We start from the raw sequence: 20,016 nt of genomic DNA on the forward strand, positions 1-20,016 counted from the left end.
CCCCAAAAAAAACTTAAGGCGCCAGTGGGGGTGGGGTACTGGGAGAAGCGAAAAAGGCAAAGAAGAAAATAACATAGCAAGAGGAGCCAAGAAAACTTTTCATCCTGGATTCTCTACTTTTGATCCATGGACAGAGCCCAAGTCAGCCAAGTTACGGACAGAGTATAAGCAGTAAGTACTACTGGAAAGCTTAGCCGAACTTGCCGCGGTAGTCCTGAAAGATGGTGGAAAACGCCTGCTCAGAACAAAATAATTGACTTAATAGAAATGTAATAACTGACTTGAGTTGCTTCAGGTTGAAGTTTCAATGTGATATGTTACTCCATTTTATTTGTTTCTGTGTAACTCTAAATCGCTCTTATGCTGTCTCCCCCACCCTACGTTGTGTAGTGAAGCTTGAAAACGCAATCTGTTTGAGATAGCATTTCAACACAAAATTCTAAATCGGCTCTAGGATTATAGGCATATGAGGAGAAATACTCGAGGAGGAAAAACGCTTTTTCCCCCCTTCTGAGCGAAACTATTTTTTCTTTGCAAAACAAAAAACAAATCAACAGACGAATCAAAGGTTAGCCTAACATCCCTATTACTTAGCAAGTGTTTACAAACGGAAAAGATAGCAAATATATGCTGTTTTTAAAGGTTTGTTTAATAGTTTGAAAGTGGGGCTACATTCTTAAGTACTTTTAGCTGGTGTTATATATTTGCTGCTTATTTCTTCAGACTTTATCCAGAATAAGATCAATCTTATTCAATCTTATAAGACTGAAAACTTATCCACAGAAGACAAATTCCTTGTGTGTCCAATCACACTTGCCCAATAAAGAATTCTATTCTATTCTATTGAAATGCGTTAGCTATCTAACTGGATGACTATATTGGTTCATGAGTTATTGTATCTGAAATGCATTATCTCTTTTAAAGCTTAGGCTTTCTTATTAACACATTTGTTTGCCGAGTCCACGGCTTTTATAAATTGCATTCTTTTTCTAAAAGAGAAACTGGAACAGGTAAATAGTTCTGATAATAGTAAGGTTTATAAAGCCAAAGTTAAATGAACGACCAAGTTCTCTAAAAGATAACGTGTAAGATACTCGTTAGCTGACGGTACCCCAAGCAGCATAGGAAGATGTTAAGAAATCAGGTGCAAAACTGTGCCAAGCAGCTGCCGTTATTTCTGCTTGAAGGACTCTCCTAGTTAAATGTAGATGTAACTAATTGACACTTGATCTGGATGCTTCTGAAATGGTATTTCTTGTTTGTTTCTTTCTCCCTCTTTCTCTTTTTAGGTCCTTGCTCATTTTATTGTGACCTGCCTGTGGGAACGTTGTCTCCAACTCAAAGTAATATGGATCGGAGAAGTGAAAGTCCCTGCCTAAGGGATAGCCCAGAGAGAGGGAGCGGCAGCCCTGATGTCAAAGGTCCTCCCCCGGTGAAGGTGGCCAGGCTTGAACAGAATGGCAGCCCTATGGGAGCCAGAGGGAGGCTCAATGGTTCTGTCACCAAATCAGTGGGAGGTAACAAACCTAGCAGAACTAATGTATGCATAACAGTCTGGCGGCTGAGTTATAATAGCACAAGGTCTCAGGGTTCAGGTTGGCGTAGCTTGAGTGTCTTGGTGTAAGATTACGGAAAGAAAGTCAATGGCAAGCAGTTAATGCCCACTTTAACTGATGTCTCTCATCAGTAACCAATAGGCTCATTATGGTTAAATAAAGTGGCTTATGTAGAAAGTGGCATATCTTGGGCACTTTGCCATTTTATATCTGGAGTTAACTTCTTTATGATGCAGTAGAGAGTGCCTTCTTTTTCCTGGAATGCTTAAAGTTGTTAAACACTTTGTCTTAACAGAATACATAAAAAATGTAGATCATCTTTTATTTAAGGGTACTTGTCATTATCTTCTAAATAGTTATATATCTATATTTGGACCAATGTCAACGTATTTAGCCCGTATGTAGTTTTTTATTTATTCTGAAATGGCTTGCATTAAATAAACTATATTAAAAGGGGCTCTTAATTTAGCCCCAAAAATTCTCTATTTTTGTTAAATGCGTTCTGTGCATTTCACACTTTTCATTATATTTCATTCTTAGAAGGATTTCAAAATCTTTAAAATATAGAAAAAGGTCATTTCAAAATCCATTCTAGGTTAATATCTTAGATAACTTAATATCACAAAAGAGTGTACCGATTTTACTAATTAAGGATATGAGGAGAAATATCATAACCCTTTACCTTGTGTCTTACTTGTCACAGAAACTCAGAGGGAATTGGTGTATTATTTCTTTATCTGTTCTTAGTTTAATTCAGTTGAGATTTGTGAGATGTAGTTTAGGAGTTCAGGTGGCCTTCTAAATCTGTAATCTTAATCCATTTAGAAATAATAGTTTGGTATCACTAAGTAAAATATAATGCAAAATAAATATATAAGCCAAATCATTTTTTTATTTTCTTTTGAAAAACTATTTTGTGTGTGTGGAGAAGTATATATCTATTTTAACACTTATGTTGTTTGGATATTATAATTATAGATACTTCATATGTTCTATATAATTTTATACTTTTAAATAATGCCATTTCAGTAATCAATATTTTAAAACCTTTACAACATATAGTTACTTTAAATATTTCATTTTTGAATGTCATAGTTCCTTCATCTTTCACTTCAGTCGCTTTAGGTTTGGAGGTGGACATTATAACAAGGTCATCTTTGGGTGAAGTTTCTAAAGTAGAAGGAGATAATAATGGCAAACTCATAGTTCTCTTAAATATAAAGCATGTTGTAATGCACATGACAGCATTTTTACCGTTCAGCACTTTATTAAAAATGGATCTCTTTACAAATATTGGGTTCTTTGATAAGAAAAGTACAGTGTAGCACCATTGCACCCTTTTTAACAGTTCAACCATTTTGTGTGCATTCTTCGCTTTCCTGTTCAGTAGAGATTAGTAATTGCTAAAGATTACTGAAAAGTTGTATCTTACCTGTCTCTCATTCTGTCTCCCTTGTCCTCCATTTTAGTTATTTATATATTCTTAGGTAATTTAAATGGTTTTTTGCACTGGATAAAAAATATTCAATGGTTTCAGAGCTTTGATGAATGTATCGGGTTGTTTTTAGTATTCTTATCATTGTAATCTTAGAGATAAGAAAAAATAAATAAGTTATTGAAAACTATGAAAGTAATAACAGTTATTGATTTGTTGCTTGGTATACTTTTTGCAACTGTTTCAAAATGAGCCATGGAGGAGAATGGGACAAATTAAGAACATTTATTTTGAGGAAATGTTTGTAAGTTTGCATTGTTGCTTTCTGTTGATCTGTTAAATACATTGCGGAATGAGAGGTTTTTAATTTTTAAAAAATATTATGGAGGGGTTTGCAAATCTTGCCTTACTACTACAGGGCTTTGCCACAAAAATTCTCAATAAATGGTAATGATATCAAGTGTGACAAGAGATTGAATTTTATTCATTTTATTCATTTCTCAGGGTCATCTTCTAAGAACTTATCTTTTCATGCAATGCTAATTGTTTTAAATTAATAAACTATATTATAGTATTAACGTTCTGTTTAATGCAGGTTCTTGTAATTGTAGCACCTGCTTGCCAATTGAATGGAAGGCACTAAGAATAATTTCAAAAAACATTCTTAATTCTATTACACTAAATACTAAGGCAATTATATATTAAAATAGTTAAATTAGACCATCTTAGGAAGTGGGTGATAGATAAAATTGATGTAAATTTTATTTTAGATGCTGTAAAACTTTCTGTCTTATAAAATCTTCATGTTATTATGCTTCAAAAGTTTACTTTGTAAAAATGATCAACAAATCTCTTCATAGAATTAAGCATAAATTATTGAAAAAGATTGCCTTGTTTCAAATAGTGCATTTTTATAGAATAAATTTATCCTTTTAATTACAATACAACCCAATATTTGTGAAGACATCCATTTTTAAAAATAAATTGCTACAAGTATATATGCTGCCATGTGCATTACAACATGCTTAATCTGAATTTTATAGTTTTGAAGATAGTAAATTATAACAGAAAGGGAAAGCGGTTTAGAGAAAGGAGTAAACTAAGGAATCTTGCTACACTGAAGGAATATTTGGTATGTAAAACAATAAAAACATCTCTTGAGATTGTCCAAGTATAATTACTTAGTTTTAAATATAATACATAATTTAGGAAAATTACAAGTTCTTAAAATAGTACTGTAGTTTTTTTAAGGATCACCAGACTGTAATTATCTTATTTCTGTTGGGGAAAACAAAAAAGCCCATTGATACTTCCCATACGATTTTAAAGCACACTCTTTTCTTTATCCCTCCAAATATTATTTGTGCAGACCTAAGATTATAACATTAGTTATGTTAAGATGCATATCTCTGAACATGAACTTGTGGCATATCCTTTTTCAAATTTTTATTTTGAGATGTAGAGAAAAATTACAGAAAACTTTTGTTGCTAATGGCAAATCATGTGTTTTTGAGTTAACACATCTTATCTTTTACAATATTAATTTCAGTAGAACTAGTCAAGATTAGCTGCTGCTTTTCTTTTTGCCTCCCCTTTCTTCTGGTATTCTAGCATTGCAATTCCTAGATGCTCTGTTTTAACCATCTATGTAATAAAACAGAAATGCTGTAATATGTTCATGATTGGCAGGATTTATAGTAAGTCTGTGGGAGAAAAAAGCAAATATCTCTTTAAAATACATATGACGCCTGGGAGAGAGGTTAAAGCAAGCAAGAGCTCTGGGGTGTTGACAGCTTTATATCCCTGCTGGGTAACATTCACTTACTAGAATTGGCGTCTTCTCTCAGTTACTAATTTGCTCCATAAGGATTTTGAAGAAAAGAAAAGGACGATTAATGGCCAGGAAACTCAGATTTCTAAAAATGCTGAATAAAATTATCTGTTCATGACTCGTCAGTTTTTATGTACGTTTATCTTTATTAGTGTTTTAAAACCTTAATAAGACTGTGATCGTCATCTCATTAATTTAGAAATGAGGTCTGTAAAAATCGCTAAGTTGCCTTAAAATTAAATCTCTTATTTTGTTCCTAAGTTAAATACAGAAAAATAGTATAACATGCCAACATCAGATCTAAGAAACAGAGTGCATAAATCTGAAGTTGACATGTTATACTATCTATTTTCATACTTGATTCATTCAGTTTGTTTCTTGAGTTGTATTATAAGGCTGAAATCCACATATTATCAGGTCTTGTATATATTTTTAGACTGATTTAGAAAGTATAGGTTTTGCTTAAAGAGATATCTAGTGGGTGAATGTTTGAATGAAAAGTAGTGTTCTGTAGTTTCTCAATATATTTCAAAGTTAGTATATCATATAGTTCACATGTTCAATCAAATTTGATATTTTTAACATAGATGATAAGCTTATTGAAGGTCAGATCCAGTCACATTGATACTTATTAAATCAGTCCAGTGAATTCAGTGAGTTTATCATGACTAATTTAAATGCCATTCTTTTTAGTGGTTGTATTCTAAGGATATCTAGGCTGGAAGCCAGCCTATTTCTATTCAGTGTATGTATATATTTCTCAAACTGGCTTAGCAGGAAAACATCAAGCTTATACAGTTTACTTAACAATGAATTCAGTGTTGCATAGTACCAAATAGGATTTCAGTTTTTGTTTTAAGACCTAGCATGTCATTGTTGAAATCTTTATGTTTCAAAGATTAATGCTGTATCTAGTAGAACTGGGCATAGGGAATTTGTTATTATCTTTTATTATGGTTGCAAGGGTCATGAGGGGAAAATCACAGTTAGCTTTTCATTGAAACATTAAGATGGATTCTATAGTGATGAGGATGTTCTAATGTGTTAATGGAATAATATTGATGACAATTGTTAATATACTTTTCTCGCAAATAAAGTTGCTTTTGCAACTGAGTGGCAATAACACTATAGTGCTGAAGCTTTCAGTTTTTCTCCTGTTGGTATTGTTTTATATGTGTAGCAAGTACTGTATAATGCAATAGAAAAGTAATCTAGTTTTAGCCATTGTAACAGATTTTTATTATTGCTTGATTTTGGAATATATGTGGTTTACATAAACCTGAAATTGTAGTGCTTTTTAAACATAATATCAATTTAAAATATTGTAAAACCTGTTTATTTTACAGTGTTAATAGTCAAAATTAAAATCTTCAAAATAATTGGGAAATAATAAGCTGTTTAGTAAGTTAGAAATTGAATATTTTAAGAAATCAGAATTTATGATCATTGAGATTTATTTTTGGAGTCAACTATCTCAACATATTTTGTCTTCTCATAAGAATATAGCTCTTTTGTTGGCTTCAGAATTTGGTCTTTTAGTTTCAAGATTATGCAGTTCTATATTCTGACTGAGCATACTGTATAATCCAATAAAGAACCTGGGACTGGTGTTTTACATAATTTTGGAACACATATTCTGAAATACTTTACATAAAGTTATAACTTTGATGGATTTCAAACATCCATCAACATGAGTTGTAATGCTATTTATTTATTTGCTTCAAAGACAAAAAGATTAGCTTGATGAAGAAGAGAATGGCCGATGCCATTATATAAACTAATAACAAAGTCAGTGTAGTGAAGGAAAAAACAAGGAATCCAGCCTCACCTCTAAAAGTAGATGTGAGAATGCATTCTGAATAGATTACAGTTTTATATAGAATGTAAGTACTGTAGTTGTTTAGAAATGATGACTTCATTGGGAAAAAGTATACTCAGAACATTATAGATATATAGTATTTAAATTTGTGATACTATTCTTTTTCTTTCTTTCTTTCTTTCTTTCTTTCTTTCTTTCTTTCTTTCTTTCTTTCTTTCTTTCTTTCTTCCTTCCTTCCTTCCTTCCTTCCTTCCTTCCTTCCTTCCTTCCTTTCTCTCTCTCTCTCTTTCTTTTTTTTTCTTTCTTTCTCACAATTATTTCATTGGGAAATGAGCATAATTGATAGAGTTCTTTTAAACTGTGTGAAGAAGGAAAATATGTTCTTATGTATGTACTTGGAAGTAAGTTCCATTAAAGTAATAAGATTTGCTATACTAATTTGTTTCCATTCAATCCCTCTTCTTATATTTAAGTACTTGGTAGGATGTTGGACTGATTTGTTCCCTAGTGAAGTACATGCAGTTAGACTTGTTATAGATGAAAACTTTGTCCTTCAGTCTTGCAGAAAGGCACACATTTAAGACAATTACTTTTTAAAATGATGGCTATGAGAGTTTATTTGCTGAAAACCTGTTATGTAGATGTAGGCAATATATGCATTTCTCTATAACATGTATGTCTAATGTATGTTTAACTTGGGTAAATATGGATATATTAGTATCAGTATAAGACATATGTTTCAGTAGTGCAAATTCCTTGAACTGAAATTGAAATAATGTCAGCTGAAAGTTAAGAGGAGGGAAAATAGTCTAGGAAGTTGTATTATTTAGTCAATCTTGTTAATTTATGTGAAGAAGTTCAGAGACAGGGAAGTGTTGTTTTAAAAGCAAAATCAAGGCTGGCTGGGTGACTTTAGGCCTGTCACTCTCTGTCAGTCCAACTCACCTCACAGGGTTGTTGTTGTGGCGAAAATAGAAGGAGGAAGGAGTATTGGTATGTTGGCCTTGAGTTATTTATACAAATAATAAAGGTGGGATGGAAATAATAAAACAAACAAATAAATATTCTGAGTTAATAATTAATTTATTATTTCCAAAGTTAAAAATAAAAATGGAATTATTTGAAAAAAATAAAATAAAATAATATCTTTCCCGGTTTGTAGTATAATAAATAACCCAGGTTAATAAATATGCAATATAATAACTTTAATAAATAAGTAAGGGTATAATAATATACGAGTAAATTATTGTTTAATAATAAATAATGAATAGTTATAATTAGCAATGCATTTTTTAAAAAACATGCTACAGTTGGGAATACCTGTAAATTAAGACTTGGAAAATTTTAGTCTTATATGTGAGTAGGTAGTTCATTCAATGTTGTTCAACATCACTTAATTACATGTAAAATAACATTAGCTGACTTAAAGTTGATAGAGTTATTTGCTGGGGAAAGGCTGGTAATTGTTTTGTAGTTCTATATATTAAACCTCAACATCTTCTGCTATTAAAACTAAGTTGTTTGAAAATCCTTATTAGGTTTCTGGTACAACTCTTGTATATAGGTTTGAGTGAAAGAAGAATTGAAAGCATTATCTTTCTGGAGGATATTGACTTTCAACCATAGTGTCTGTTTCAAAATGTAACTCTTTTTTTCCTTCTGAGATAATGATGAATCAATCTTATTTTAATTGGTTCCTACTGTATAAACTCCACAGAAACAGATGCACTTTCATACGAAGACATTCTATAAGTGAAACTCTGTTTTAAGACCCAAAGCCACAACTGACAAACATTCAAGAAGCTGATGATTTCAGAGAAATATATTTAATTATCTTTGCGATGCTGAATTTTCCTACCATATTTAAGTTAAGTATTCATCATAGAGTGTTAAATATTTATCATATATATTATATATATGAATAAACTTCAGTTATTTGGAACTACTTAAAACACCTAAAAATAGATCACTGATGTGCATGAATTATCCTCCCAAAAGATTACTATTAATGATGTTATCATTAAGAAAGTAGGTGTTTCTTTGCTTTTATTTTATTAATAATACATTTTTTTCGAACAATATAATTATTTGAAATTAGGGAGAAATAATATATCATTTAAAAGAAACTTTAATTAAATTGGAAAGAAAATTTTACAATCAATTCTCCTTTTTCTATATTAAATGCATATAGAAATATATGCATATTTTTGGTATGTTATAATTTCTAATACTTAAAATAAAATTAATATGCACATGCAAATACTTTGCAAACTTGATTTCTGCAAATCTAAGTAGTTTAGATAAGTAATGTATAATTATTATCTAATGATATGTATATATTTCCTGCAACAACTGAAAATGTAGCATTAGGGTATTTGATAACAGTGTATTCAAGCATTTTGAAATGCTTTATCATATGAAAAATCTAGTTTAAGCTGTTTCATCAATTTATATATGTGACTGATAAACTTGAGCTCCAGGATGAATTCTGAAAAATGTAAAGTGGGAATGTATTTAGTATAATTTAAAGAAATTAGGTACACTTAAATTTATGGGATTTAAATATTTCATATTGTACTTAATAATTTGGTTTTTGGCAAAATTTATATATGTTTTATGTGATTATTATGAAAATGTCACAACCATAAGTTTCGCTATAAATAAATGGTATTCTATTTTTTTGTACTTTGTAAATTATTTTCTAAATATATTCTATTCTGGAGTCCTTTTTTAAGGTTTAAGTTCTTTAACTGCTCATCAACAGAAGAACAAATAGTAGAAATTTAACAAAGACTGTCTCACCATAATGTAAAGACCTCAGTGAAAATCTGTACACTGTAAAAACAACGATTTCATATAAGTTATTTCACCAGCGATGTATTATGAAATGACTCCATGCTTTTGATAATTAGCCTGTAAATCACATAACTGCTTTATGTTTTCTTTGTATATGTATTTTTAAAACTATTTTTGATAAAAGTAGAATACAGATAGTTTTGATTAATCCAGTCATCATATAGGAAACATTGAATATACCATGAAACAATTGAATGTAGCCATGTGAATGATGTAGAAGTCACTGAAAAAAATTCAGTAAACATAGAAATACAGTACTGCTTGTGATCAGGAAGGATTGCTTATATGCCTCAGTAAAAATGGGAATTAAGACTTTTTTAGCTCTAAAGTATTAAAGCATATTGTATTGTTAGAAATTAACTGTCTTGAACGGAAGTTTATTTGCTAACAACAGGGACCGTGTTTTGTTCATACCATAGGAATTTGCAGAGTTCTTGTTCTTCCTTTGCCACAATGTCAAATTTACTACAGACAGTTCCCTAACTGTCTATGGAGTAGAGCATGGAAAGGGAAGATATAAATTGATTTACAAATAGTTTCCAATCATTTAGTGAACAGAAATGACTACTGTTCCATGACTTGCTTTTTTATGTCATTTGCAGGTGACAGTTTGAGCATTAGAACATGTTCTAATATATCCATACTGATTCCTAATGGTAATAAGACTGTAATCTCCATCTGATAATTTTTGTATCTGAGCACAGAATAAATTAATTTAAAAGTTAAACATATAGTGCCTTGTATCTTAATATTGCCAGTATTTCTACAAATGGTGTTCGCCAAGCTTGCTAGATCACCTGAGTTTTTAAAAATGAAATAACTATCAGCTACAGCCAAGTGTTTTGAAAGTATACTCATCTGCCCTGTAAAGACCCAAACTAAACAGAGACAATAGGCTTTTATCTTGTTGAAGGGAATGGCAGATAAGTGTTTGCCAAATAACTATTTTGAAACAGAAGATGTCCTCAGTGTTACCATTTTATGAACTGACAACTCCTATAGCCATTTTGAGGGGGCATCCAGAACATAGTTTCAAAAATTGATCGGCTCCTTAAAATGCTTGGGGACTCTCGTCTTAATTTATGATTCTTTCTTTTGCATTCATTGTGCATGGAAAGTAGAATGTCAGCCACTGTGTCATACTTAAAGCAGTATAACATTTTCTGGCATCTTCCCCAACATTTTATTTGCTGCTTATACTTATTCCTTTTGGAATTATTGTTTTATATTTTTTGCTCTCCTAGTCATGTATTCATCCATATGAAAGTATATCCATGTACAGTTTAACTTGCTTGCATGGACTACATATAATATTGTTGGAAGTGCAAATTGACCAATCTGTGCAAATTAATAATGGAATACAATTTATGCAATTCTGTGTTACTATGAAAAGAAATTTGATTCCAAATAAATTTTCTTAGGATTATAGCCAAAGCCAGTACCTTTGAAGTTTATGAGTGAATCAATGGAAATACATTGTGTTATGCCAAAATGAAATATTTCAATTCTAAAAAGGATCCTTATGCAAATTTTTTATACTATGGCATTTGCCCTTCATTTTAACTAAATAGATTCATTGATAAATAAAGCTTATTTTCAGTCATTTCATTATTAGCTATTTATTACATGTAGCAAAGCTGGGTTTGAGATTTTTATATTCTGGAATTTAATATTACAATTTAGAAGACAATAGATCTTTGAGAGTTTTATTATTAGTTGATTACTATGACACAACAAAATAATACCCTAGCTGTAGGCCTAGTATTTACTAGACTAAATATAGATTTAGGTCCTAAAATTCATACACTGCCGAGATGCTATATTTGACAACAGCTCCTAGGTAGAAATTCAGTCAATATAAATATGTTGGATTAGTTTTTTGTATTTAGATATTTTTTCTTAATAATTGCTGGTTTTATGCCTTGTGAATAACCTATGTAATATGTTCATTTTATGTCACAACTTAATATGCTTATTTCTAAGATTCGATATTTTATATGGTATTTGCTAAAGGAATAAAATTTTGATTTCTGGGTTATGCATTACTATGCAGTAAAAGGTGCCTTTCATAATGCATTTTCCCAATTTACAAATAACTTTTTTTACTATAATCCTTGCATATGAGCTGAGTACCATGATAGATGTCTCCTTAAATATTATAGTAAAAGAAAATGACTTGTATTTTGAGGCTGTCAATAGTTTATGTTGTTTTGGACCAATTTCCCAAGCAGTGATAGAAAACAGATTACAATAACAATTATACAGTCAGAAGATGCAATATCCATTTCTGCTTTAATTGAGTGAAAGAATAATAAAAACATCACTAAGAAAAATGAGATGGATCTGTCACATTACCAATTTTTAGACCTTGAGAAAATGCAGAGAAACTGAAGTAGGTTTACTTTATCTCATCTTGTTAACTAAAATTTTATTTATAGTAGAAAATATGTTACTTGCATTCACAGATGTGGACAAGGTTTTAGGAATTGCTGTTTTTCAGATGCTAAAGTAGAGTGAAATATTCAGGTTTGTGCTGAACTGAGACGCTTCCTATTGTCTGTATAGTTTTTTTTTCTTTGTTTTTTGCAATCGGAGCATTCATAGCCATTTTATAAAAAATGGATACAAAACTACATTATGTTCCTAAGCTATATTTCTGGTTTGATTCTCAACTTTTCTTTCATGACTGAAATATTCACATTAATGAAATGGACTTCCATACCTCAACTTTTCTCTCTGTAGATTCCTAAAGTCCCTGAAAATTTGGCTATGCTATGTGAGGAAATCTTAGGAGTAATCAGAAATTTTATGTGCATATGTAGAGGAAAGTTAGGAAATATGCCCTCAGCTACATGAACAGAGGAATAACAAGAATTTAAACTAATACACTAAATAGATCTTTTCCAGCTATTTGGATTAATTTTTGCAGCCACATTGTATGGTTTACTTCCCCCTACTGAAAAGTTTATGTCTGAAAACAATTATTTGAGTTAGACCGTCAAAATGTTCCCAATAATATGCCATTGCTACTACTGAATCTGAGCTCAGTATGTCTGGAAGAGATTTCAGTTGAAAGAAAAGTACACAGAATGGTAGTAAAAGTTGATCGTATATGCATTAATAAAAGCAATAAATTAATAAAGTAAATGATAAATATTGATGCAATAATGTTACATATAATAACATTACAATAATAATGTCCCTTCCAAACTTTGGGCTGAATACTTTTTTGAGAATGAACTTATGTAATATGTGCATTTTCTAAAAAGCCTTTTCTATTCTTTATAAAAGTCCATTGCAGTACAAGGCAAGGGTGAAATGCTCCCGGTTCAGACCGGCTCAGGCGAGTAGGTAGCGATGGCGGCGGGCAGTTCGGAGAACCGGTAGCAAAAATCCCTGCCCCTGCCCCCCATGCCCAGCTGAGCCGTGAGATCATCAGAGCCTTTTTTTCTTTTAAATGGCTCTGATGAGCCAAGCTCTGACGATCCCAGTTGAGTTGCCTGCTAACTGGTAGCAAAAATCCCTCCCCCCCCCCAGCCTCCACCTTGCTTACCTTAGCTGCTGGTCGCAACGCCTGCCTTGCTTTGCTTGCTGTAATACCTGCAATCCATTGCATCAGCAAGCAACTGAATCTCCCTGCCTGCAATCAAGCTCATCGGTGAGCAGCTCTATCTGCCTGCCTTCCTGCCTTGGCAACTTTAAGACTTGTGGACTTCAACTCCCAGCAAAGCTGGCTAAGGAATTCTGGGAGTTGAAGTCCACAAGCCTTAAAGTTGCCAAGGTTGGAGACCCCTGTTCTATTGGATAAGTTTTTTTCCCCCTTTGGGAGCTTTAAAAAAAATAGTTAATTGGTTTTTTTTTTTAGTTGTTCTTTTTTTAGACCTAGCCATTTAAAGTTTAGGAAGTTTTAAATTTAGCTGCTTTTATATAAAAATAAAAATAAATTAAAATAAAATAATATTTGTGCAGCTTTCTGAGATTTAGTGTGTTTCTGTAGTGTTTCACTCTAACTACACAAACACACAAAATCTCACAAAGCTGTATGTGGAATTGTGTGTGTGTAAAGTGTGAAAGTTGATTTTTTTGGGCTTTTTGTGGCTGTGTGAAGTTCCTGCTTGTTGTAGGGGCCATTTTGGGTCTAGCACAGCTGCTTTTACATTGTGGGTGAGCCAGTTGTGTTGTGTTGTGTTTTGTAGGTTAAAAAAGGGCAAAGAAGTGACATTGACTTGGCCACGCCCACCCAGTCACTTTATCACCAAGCCACACCCACTAATTAAGCCATGCCCACAGAACCGGTAGCAAAATTTTTTAGATTTCACCCCTGGTACAAGGATATAATGGCATTTCCCAATGAATGACTTTAGAATCTACTCAAATGCGGTCAGGGAATAGAAATAGTACCTTTCAAAGTTGTAATGAACATGAAAGATAGGGAGATTTAAATGAATGACCACACATACAAGAAGTGGCATACCTGTATATGAACAAAGATCTGTCATCTTAGTTTTCGACATTGATGAACCACATAGTCCCCAGAAATACCATGAGAGAATAGCATGTTATTTAATATTGATATGTTTGTTGTCTCAGATACATGAGACAATTTATAAACATCACAGGAAGTAAATGTACTTATATGGAAGAAATATGTATGTGTACAGAGTCAGTGGCATGTTAGTTAAATCTGATATTACATGGAATATCTGCAGAATAGGTTAAATTTAATGATATATAAACATTTGCTGCTTTGGTAATGATAGTTAACTTTTTCTTTCTCCATTCTGCACTCATTGTGCCCTGTAGTCTGCTGAAGAGTATTCACCAACCATGGAGAAGAAGACTGAGGGGGCTATATTGTTGAATACAACTTAATAGTGTAATAGACTTCTTGCGAAGAAGACATGTAAAAGCTTATGGTTTACTTAGTTAAAAACAATTTTCAGAATATAATTTATCTCATAATCTATAATCTTTTGAAGTCAGGTCATATAAGGAGAATAATAAATATAAATTACTGAACAAAGGTAGTCTATGCAACTAGCTTAGTTGTATTATGCAACTATTGGTGTACTAGATTGATGGTTCAGATCCTAAGGCAAAAAAAAAAGTGCATAGTGATCAAAGTTGCAGTTAATTTGAAATTTGTAGACTTACTTAAGGGTTTTTTAAAAATGAAAATTAACAAGCAACATGTTTACAAATATTAAGGGAGATTAAGTACCTTGGGTACCTTATGCTGAAACATTTTGACTTTTTTTTATATATATAAGGCAGAGGATTTCATGCTTCCTGGGCAAGAATATAGAAATCTAATTATTTGAGCTGGTACATTTTGAAAACATAAAATACTTTTTCATATACAATTATTGTATATTTTTACTATGCATTCTTAGGCATAATCAATATATAATATATACCAAACTCTGAAGATTATTGTGCCTGATGGCTGCTGAAGAATTGAAAGAAGTTTATCTTCAAACCAGGGCTTCATTTTAAGTACCAAGATTGTTTATTTTTTTCCTTCCTTCCTCAAATATAATCTAGCTGAATTCTCTGGAGACAATCATCGGTTTAGAACAATAATGTGAGAAAAGAAGAGATAATAAAGCTACAGCTCAAGCTAGAACAACTGAGATAGCAAGGAAAAGTGATTAATATATGGGACATACTAATACAGGAATCCCCACCCTCTGGGCAGCGGCCTGCTACCAGGCCATGGCCTGTTGGGAACTGTGTTGCTGAAGCAGTGGGCGAGTGTGTGAAGCTTCATTTGCGCATGTATTGGATTTAGGCTGCATGTGTGAAACCATTCCCCTCATGCCAAAACTGCCAAAATTGCCACCACTGCCAGACGGGGGGTTGGGAACGCCGGTACTAATAGGGTTAGTACTAGACTATAGGTACTGCAGTCCTTGACTTACTGCCGTAATTGAACCTGAAATTTTAGTTGTAAGTTGTTGCAGTCATAAACTGAGTCACTATGTGACTGGACTTGATTTTGCAAAATATTTATATGACATCATAAGTGACTTACTGAAGTTGTTAAATGAATCACGTGGGCACAAGTCCAAATCCAGCTTATGTAATGGGCATTTTTCTTGCTGGAAAACAGCAAGAAAATGTTGTAAAATGACATCTCAAGATGCTGAAACCAGTTATAAATGTGAGCCAGTTGCCAAATACCCCAAATACAATTGTATGACTTGTGAGGTGGAAAAACGGCAGTTATAACTTTGAGGATGAATAACTTTTTTTAGTCTGTCATAAATTGTTAAGTTGTTAAGTAGCCTGTTATAAGTTGAGGACTATCTTTTGTGGCAAATGTGTTGCATTTCCTAGTTTTGAAGTAGTGGCACTAAATCAGAATAAGGAAAGGAACTGGAACAAATCTTAGGTTTTGGACACAATTAAGTTATGAATTACTAAGCTTTTGTTTATATCTATTTTACCCATGGATGTTCTCCCCCTCTCCCTCTGGCTCCAGTAGCATTTCTTGATCATGACTTGTGTTTTCATCAGGTTCTACTCAGTGGTGCGCTACAACTGGTTTAACAACTGGTTTGGTGAATGCATACTTTGTTCGTGTGTGTGCGCTTGCGCGCAGCATTCAAAATATAGCAATTTGAAGCTCAGCTGCTTACCTACTAGGGCAGCCCCAGTAAGTAGAACAGTGGAGGTGTGGAAATCAGCTGTGCCACGTGAATCAGCTGAGCCAGAAAGAAGGACAGGATAGGACAGGATAGGGCGGGGTTGGGTGGGTGGGGCCAGCTGATCGTCAGAACTAGCAATTCACTTGAACTGGTCTGAACCGGCTGAATCCCACCCCTGATTCTACTTTTGGATTCTATAAAAAAAGCAGTAAAGTGGATCATTTGATTAAATATAGTGAAGTATTCAAAGTATTTATAAGAATTGTAATGAACTGTATGGATTCCAATTAACTATAAATCAAGATCTTCTCTTGAGATCCTTTGCCTTTTTTCCTTTCTACTCCCCCCCTCCCTCCCCATAAACAAACATCAGATTGTTAGATAGGAATAGATTATTCTTGCAATAAGTATGCATTGATTGTTTGCAAAGGTTTTCTTGAAGTCTGATGGAAGGGCACCTATGGCTGGAAAGCTTTAGTAGTTTACCCGGGCTGAAACAATTAAAAGTTTGTTTCAACTCAAATTAAACAAAAACACTTCCTTATGGCTACATAAGACATTCATTTTTATATGTGCTATTATTTAAAGTAGCTTTACTGGCTAATGGAGATCAATTAACTGATACAAATAGTAATGGGCAACCAGAAGGCTGATGACAGCCAAGTAAATAAAGAGCTCCAAGCTATTCTATAGTGGATGTTTGCTCCCATCTCTATATCCATCACTAACAATGAAATAAAAATGTCAATGAACAATCTAGGGTGCCAGAGTAAGCTGCCTTCTGTGGGAAACTGAGAGTTGCATGGAGGAACCCTGATGCGGTAAAGTCAGCAGTGTTGTACAGTGGGAATTTTCCTTTTTTCTTTGCTATTCAAAACCCTGTTAGGGCTTATGCTACAATTTTCAAGGATTTCCTGATGTAAAATAGCAGTTTTCTGTAATCACAGTTGGATGGGGCTCTGGGGATTACAAAAATAATTTCAAGGACTAAATGCAGCCCCAGGGTTGCAATAGGTTTGCCCTTCATTTAAGATGTATGTCAGGAGCAAACTGTTTTTAATAAGAATTTGAATTTGGGTATTTATACTAAGAGGCAAGGAGCTTTTACTTTGATAACAATGTCATAGGGTAATTAAGACGTACATTGCTATATCATTCTTTCTATTTATAATGACTATTGTCAATATTTGCCTGAAATATAAATTAATTTTAAAATTGTAATCCTGAGCATTAAGGAGATTTAATAACAAATCATTTCATATAAATATTATAGAAAATATATGAATACTAATATTTATAGTAAATGTGCTATGTAGGGAATGTTCTTTAAATTTAACAGATTTTTCAGGTTTTATAAACTAATTTTAAACAAACACATGACAAATTTTTCTCAGGATTTTCCTTATGTTCTCAAATGTGGCAGCCAGTCTGCTCTCCCATGATAGAAATGCCATTTGGTACCTGAAGCAGCCCCCCTCCCCTCTTCATTAATCCAGAACTTGCTGTCTGCCATCTTAGTTCTTGCTGCTTTGCTGCACAGCCACATACAACAATGTTCCCATTAGCTACTGCTGGTGCCTGAACTGCTTCTGCCCAGAGCAGCTGCATTTACAGTAGTGGCCAAAATTGTGGAAACCTTTTGGGAAAAGTGTATTTTTGAGGTTTGATGGCTAATAACACCACTTTTTTTGGAGTTTCAAGATAATCACATTCTACTGCTGGAATGGCCTGGGAATAGCCCAGACCTTAACCCAATTGAAAATCTATGGAGCCGACTAAAGAAACTTGTTAGTCAGAAGCGACTCAGCAATAAAACCCAGTTAATAGAAGAATCATTCAATCTTGGCTTCACATTATAACAGCTGCAGAACTAAAAGACTTGGGAAGATATTGTAAGGCCGTAATTCATGCTAAAGGTTACCCAACTAAGTATTAACTGACATGATAATTTTTGTATATCTCGTTTTTTCTATGGTGATAATTTTGGTACATCTCATTTTTTCTACATGTTTCACTTTTCTTCTTTATACTGTAACTGCTATTCTAATAGCAGTTATATAATTTTATGGTACTACTACTACTACTAAAAAAAAAGTGGTGTTATTAGCTAGTTTTAGAAAATACGCTTTTCCCAAAAGGTTTCCACAATTTTGGCCACTACTGTAGGTTCCTGCGCAGAATGAAATGGAGGTGATTTCTTCTATGTATGTCTCAGAACTTCTGAAATTGAGGTGGTAGCCTAGATGACCAGTAGAAGCTTGGCAGGTCATAAACTGCTTCCTTGATAAAGTGTGGTAAAAATTGTGTCAGGAGACTCCTTCAAAATGTACTTTCTGCATGAGTGAAAGTATTTTGCTCATGTGTAAAGTAACAAGAGGGGGTGTGATGGCTCAGTGGTTAAAGATGCTGAGCTTGTCAGCCGCAAAGCGTGTGTGTGAAGCGAACCAGTGGTAACACCGGTTGAAACCCACCACTGATATGTATATATATTTGCATACACACACACACACACACACACACACACACGCACACCCCTACCAGTTTGAAAGCATGCAAATGCGAGTAGATAAATAGGCACCATTTTGGTGGGAAGGTAACCTTTCCTTGTGCCTCAGGATAAAGTCATGCTAGCCACATGACTATGGAAAGGGTTTTCAGACAAGTCTGGCTCCTCAGCTAAGAAATTGTTCTGTCCCGGTCCCACACACGGACCCCCACAGATGGCCCGGAGTTAATAAGCCACACAACAAAATCTTTGAAGATAAAGCTGGCAGCAACCCAGTGGCTAGCTGCCAATTCAGACTTTACTCACACAAAACAAAGATTAGACTGCAAGCATTCCGATAAAGCAGGCAAGGTTTCAACAATACAAGGATTAGTCCAAATGCAGTCCGACAAGGCAGGCAGAAGTCCAGTAATGCAGAGATCATGGATTATTTCTAGTTTTTGCTCGTCACAAACTGAACCGGCCACCACACCCACATTTATAACCTGTGGGGTGTGGTCCAGTGACTCAGCTAATCTCTGGCACGCCTTCCCCACTGCTGCGCACACTTCTTCCTCCACCGCTGCCGAGGATCCAGCCAGCACTTATCTACTTCGTCGCTGTCCATCTGTGGCTGCGGGGACGTGCTTGGCTCTGGGCCTATCTCTTGGCCTTGGGTGTCCTCCGGAGGCATTGCCAGAGAGGAGGGTCCTGGAGAGGGAGGCCTTGCCAACTCCTCTCCCTCACTCTCAGAGTCTGCATCTGTCGATAGCCCAGGCTCAGGCAACGGAGCCACAACAGAAACAGAGATGAACACCATCCCCTACAGTAAGACACAACTAGACAGGGAAACTTAATTTTACTTTTATATGTATGTACATAAACTGTATGTATATATGTGGGTGTGTATGTCTGTGTCAAATAAAGACTGCAACGAATACTCTAAAAGGCCAGTGTTGGTGCAAAAAAATTGGTTAAAAGAACCAATTTATTCCTAGTTTACAGATGGGAAATACTGAAGCCAAGAGATAAACAATTAGAACAACATAGTTGGCAGGATATTTTTTAACTTTCCATTTTATTTTCTCTTTATAGGATGTGTGGGAATCTAAAACTTTGTATATGTATGGCAGAACATCCAAGTTACCAATAGATTTTAAATTGTCTTTGGCTTACTCCCAGGATATGAGAATATACCTAATAAATCAGAAAGGTTTGTTGTTTCTAGTGAAGACTGTACTTCTGCTATCCATGCAATGACATTTATGTTAAGCATAAATCTAAAATTTAGAAACAAATAATTTTCCAAATTGCAGCTGAGATATTTGTTAGGCATTACAAAGACTCTGACTCCAGCATCGTAGGACATAATTTAAAAACATAT

The 20,016-nt window shown here is 33.7% G+C and overlaps 1 protein-coding gene across 2 annotated transcripts in view; it reads left to right on the forward strand.

The window, feature by feature from the left end:
- The first annotated feature begins 1,333 nt into the window (after positions 1–1,333).
- Positions 1,334–20,016, forward strand: part of SATB2 (SATB homeobox 2) — a 154,756-nt gene continuing 136,073 nt past the window's right edge. The window contains exon 1 of one of the 2 annotated variants that reach the window (XM_070956822.1): positions 1,334–1,517. In XM_070956822.1, coding sequence (XP_070812923.1) covers positions 1,349–1,517 — 169 coding nt within the window. In that variant the 5' untranslated portion in view covers positions 1,334–1,348. The remainder of the gene's footprint in view (positions 1,518–20,016) is intronic. The other variant, XM_070956821.1, reaches the window with a different exon arrangement.

The sequence above is a fragment of the Pituophis catenifer genome, unplaced genomic scaffold (assembly GCF_029215685.1).
Source record: "Pituophis catenifer annectens isolate HBS135680 unplaced genomic scaffold, rPitCat1.0.hap2 SCAF_1, whole genome shotgun sequence".
NCBI classification, from domain to species: Eukaryota; Metazoa; Chordata; class Lepidosauria; order Squamata; family Colubridae; genus Pituophis; species Pituophis catenifer.